Here is a 3861-nt window from a genome sequence, read left to right on the forward strand (position 1 = left end):
CAGGGCACACGCTCTCCTCTGACACACACAGGACCAGGGCACACGCTCTCCTCTGACACACACAGGACCAGGGCACACGCCCTCCGAAACTCATTGTCTCTTTTTCTGCCTACACTGGGGAAGAGAAAGCTCACCCAGCAACTGGTAACTGAGGGAGAAGCTCCACAAAGGCATACAGTCTTCCTCGTGGGGGTGCTGAGGATATAAAAAGACACTGCCTGGGAAACACTAGAATAGTCCTTCCCACCACCAGGGACCGTTTCCATTCTTGGCTGTAGAATACTCATGATGATATTATCTCACTTAATCCTCCAGTCCACAGGTTAAGTATGACCATACATTAAAATCACCTGGGAAGCTTCGCAAAACACTGATGCCTTATTTCATTGCCAAAGATTTCAGTTCAAATACAATGGGGAGTGATATGGCTTAAAACCTCCCCAGATGATGGTGATATGCAGCCAAGTCTGGGAACCCAGTGTTCCAGTCCATAATTTACAGAGGAGGCTGCAGAAGCCCAGAGAGGTTTACATTTGCTCAGCGTCCTACAGCTGGGTGCTGGAGCTATGACTACAATAGGTGAGACCGATTACCAACCTGACTTTTTGGGACCTGAAGTTGATACCCTTCAGATAACAGCTCCCGACCCCAGCTGGGTAAAAAGTCACTGAGGAAGATTTTATAAGGCCTGGACTTCATTAAATATTGTGAGTCCTTATTTTTTAAAGTTTCCCATATGGATTTTATGTAAAAACAAAATTTCAAATCAGTTTCACTGACCTGAAAATTAACTAATGTGGTAAAATTTCCTAGCGTGTACCAGTTCCAGGATGCCACCCAGCTCCGCCAAGACACCATGTGTGAGGTGGGGGCCAAGGAGCTTGTTTTAAAATCTAGATGAAGCTTTCCTGGCATGTTACACACTGGAGTTTTAGAGCTAGTGTCCTCCATTTACCACCCAGTTCTCACATTTCAGTAGATTCCTCTCTTCCTCTCTCATCCCTTCGTTCTCTCTCTCTTTTCATCCTCCTACCTCCGTATGTGTGTCTGTGCATTAAAACAAAATAGCTCCTTGGAATAAACTTATTTGTAGACACCTTCGGGGGAAAATTATACGTAGGTCTCACCTTGTCAAGTTCTCGAAGAGATTCAGTCTGGGCCTTTACTCCTTAGAAAGTGGAACTATGTATACGGTCTCCCCGCTGCTTAGAATGCAGGGTCCTCCCTGCCGTGCCCTGCGGGTTGCAGTGTGCTTTCCTTTTCTCCCCACATTTGGAAATGTAGGAGGAACTTCTCTCATAGTTAGAATTAATTTACCATTCAAAACAGCAAAATTTTGAAAAGGAGGTGACTCTGTCTGAGATCGTCCAGCGATGGCGCTTCACTCGCAGTTCTGCAAGTTGTTGTCGATTTGCAGGAGCCCCGAGGATAGGTTGGCAGCCCTCTCAACAAGTTCCAAGCCGACAGTGAAACCTGAAGTGGAACCTCAGGAGAATGAAGCTGTTGCCCCAGAGTTCACCGACCAGAACCCCCGGAATCTGGAGCTCTTAGTTGTAGCCAGGAAGGAGCGGGGCTGGAGAACAGCGTGGCCCTCTCATGAATTCTGGCACAGGTTGCGAGTTACAAGGACTCAATATCATATAGAAGCATTTGTTGAGCGTCAGAGTGGTCAGGTTGAGGTTTCGGTGTCCACTCATGAATGGGCTATTAAAAATCACCTTTTCAGTACCAGAAATGTGGTGGCTTGTGAGGGTGCAGGACGAGTGTTAGCAGAGAGATGCTTAGAGGCAGGAATCAACTGCATGGTCTACCAGCCGACCCCTTGGCCCAGAGATGCTTAGAGGCAGGAATCAAGTGCATGGGCTACCAGCTGACCTCTTGGGAAGCAGCTTCAGACTCAATAAGATGACTAAAGAGTGCCAAAGAAGGTGGTGTGGTTCTATGGGAGCCTTGGAGAATCTATGAATAAATTAGAAGCATTGTTTTGAATGTGATGAAACTTAATCAGCTGTGATAGCCACCAAAAGAGCATCCAGAAGACAACCAACTTGGCAGTTTATAGCAATAACATCACAGTGGGATAATATTTATAGTTACAATCATAACCCCTTCCCCTTGTATGTATTTTTTTAAATCAAGGTTTAAATGCTTCCCCTCTTTTGGACATGAGAGAAGCATCTATGAAAAGCAGTAACAAATTATAATAAGTTGCAAAATAAAGGCTTATAATGAACTCTTAAAAAAAAAAAAAGCCTGCTTTGAGATATCATTATTATTAGCCCATATCACAAAATCCCAGGACCAGAGATGCTGGCGTGGATGTGGATAAAAGGAACACTTCTACACTGCTGTTGGGAATGCAAATTAATACCTTCCTTTTGGAAAGATGTTTGGAGAACACTTAGAGATCTAAAAATAGATCTGCCATTCAATCCTATAGTTCCTCTACTAGGCATATACCTAGAAGACCAAAAATCACATCATAACAAAGATATTTGTACCAGAATGTTTATTGCAGCCCAATTCATAATTGCTAAGTCATGGAAAAAGCCCAAGTGCCCATCGACCCTTGAATGGATTAATAAATTGTGGTATATGTACACCATGGACTATTATGCAGCCTTAAAGAAAGATGGAGACTTTACATCTTTCATGTTTACATGGATGGAGCTGGAACATATTCTTCTTAGTAAAGTATCTCAAGAATGGAAGAAAAAGTATCCAATGTACTCAGCCCTACTATGAAACTAATTTATGGCTTTCACATGAAAGCTATAACCCAGTTATAACCATAGAATAGGGGAAGGGGGAAAGGGACAGGAGGGAAGTGGTGGGCAGAGGGAGGGTGATTGGTAGGGTTACATCTGTGGTGCATCTTACAAAGGTATATGTTAAACTTAGTAAATGTAGAATGTAAATGTCATAACACAATAACTAAGAAAATGCCAGGAAAGTTATGTTAACCAGTGTGATGAAAATGTGTCAAACAGTCTATAAAACCAGTGTATGGTGCCCCATGATTGCATTAATTTACACAGCTATGATTTAATTAAAAACACACACACACACACACACACAAAACAAACAAACAAAAAAAAAACAGCAAAATGAGGCTGGGTGCTGCGGCTCACACCTGTAATCCTAGCCCTCTGGGAGGACGAGCTGGGTGGGTTGCTTGCGTTCATGAGTTTGAGCAAGAGCAACACCCCATCTCTATTAATAATAGAAAAATTGAGGCAAGAGGATTGCTTTAGCCTACGAGTTTGAGGTTTCTGTGAGCTATGATGCCGCAGCACTCTACCCAGAGTGACAGCTTGAGACTCTGTCTTAAAAACAAAACAAACAAACAAACAAAAAACAAAGCAAAATGAAGATTTCATTTCTCGGTTCCGAGTCCAGATCCAGAGTAGGGGTGGAGCAATCTGGAAGAGTCCGGGCTCACGGCAGGTCAGGGGAAAAAAGGGCACAAGCACACATTTGGATAAACATACAGAAATGCTGACATGTCCTCAGGCCCAGCAGAAGAACCCCAGAGAGAGAGGCACCCTGGCCTCCCCAGGTGGGGTGATGTTGATAGCCTCTGCTCCTCGCGGAAGTTTATATGCCTGTGCTTGTCCTGGGCAGAGGATGGTGCATCTTTGGGAAAAAGTGGTCACGAGATCATCATGTTTTCTTCACTCCTCTCTAATGCATGTTTTATGAGCCAAAGGATGTGTCATCTGTAAAAACGGAGGCACCAAGATCCTGCTGTGTGTGTGAGTCTCAGAAATCTGTCTTTCTGAACAAACAAGTTAGTGGAAAGAACAAACTCTGAAAGTGAATCATAAACTCTTGTTTGGTTGGAGCAGAAACTGTTTTTGA

The 3861-nt window shown here is 43.7% G+C and overlaps 1 protein-coding gene across 1 annotated transcript; it reads left to right on the plus strand.

Moving 5' to 3' along the window:
• Positions 1–1365: 1365 nt before the first annotated feature.
• LOC128566897 (39S ribosomal protein L18, mitochondrial-like) lies at positions 1366–1909 on the plus strand. The gene is made up of 2 exons (XM_053563998.1): positions 1366–1821; positions 1878–1909. Exons 1-2 carry the CDS (start codon positions 1374–1376, stop codon positions 1907–1909), a joined length of 480 nt encoding a protein of 159 aa, XP_053419973.1. The 5' UTR covers positions 1366–1373.
• The last annotated feature ends 1952 nt before the right edge of the window (positions 1910–3861 follow it).

The sequence above is a fragment of the Nycticebus coucang genome, chromosome 15, assembly GCF_027406575.1.
Source record: "Nycticebus coucang isolate mNycCou1 chromosome 15, mNycCou1.pri, whole genome shotgun sequence".
Classification (NCBI taxonomy): domain Eukaryota; kingdom Metazoa; phylum Chordata; class Mammalia; order Primates; family Lorisidae; genus Nycticebus; species Nycticebus coucang.

What these genes read in the sequence shown, in the direction of transcription:
- LOC128566897 (XM_053563998.1), top strand. Translation starts at nt 1,374, where the DNA reads ATGGCGCTTCACTCGCAGTTCTGCAAGTTGTTGTCGATTTGCAGGAGC. An exon ending in CATGGTCTACCAGCCGACCC is followed by an intron (nt 1,822 to 1,877) that starts CTTGGCCCAGAG and finishes ACCAGCTGACCT; the next exon opens with CTTGGGAAGCAGCTTCAGAC.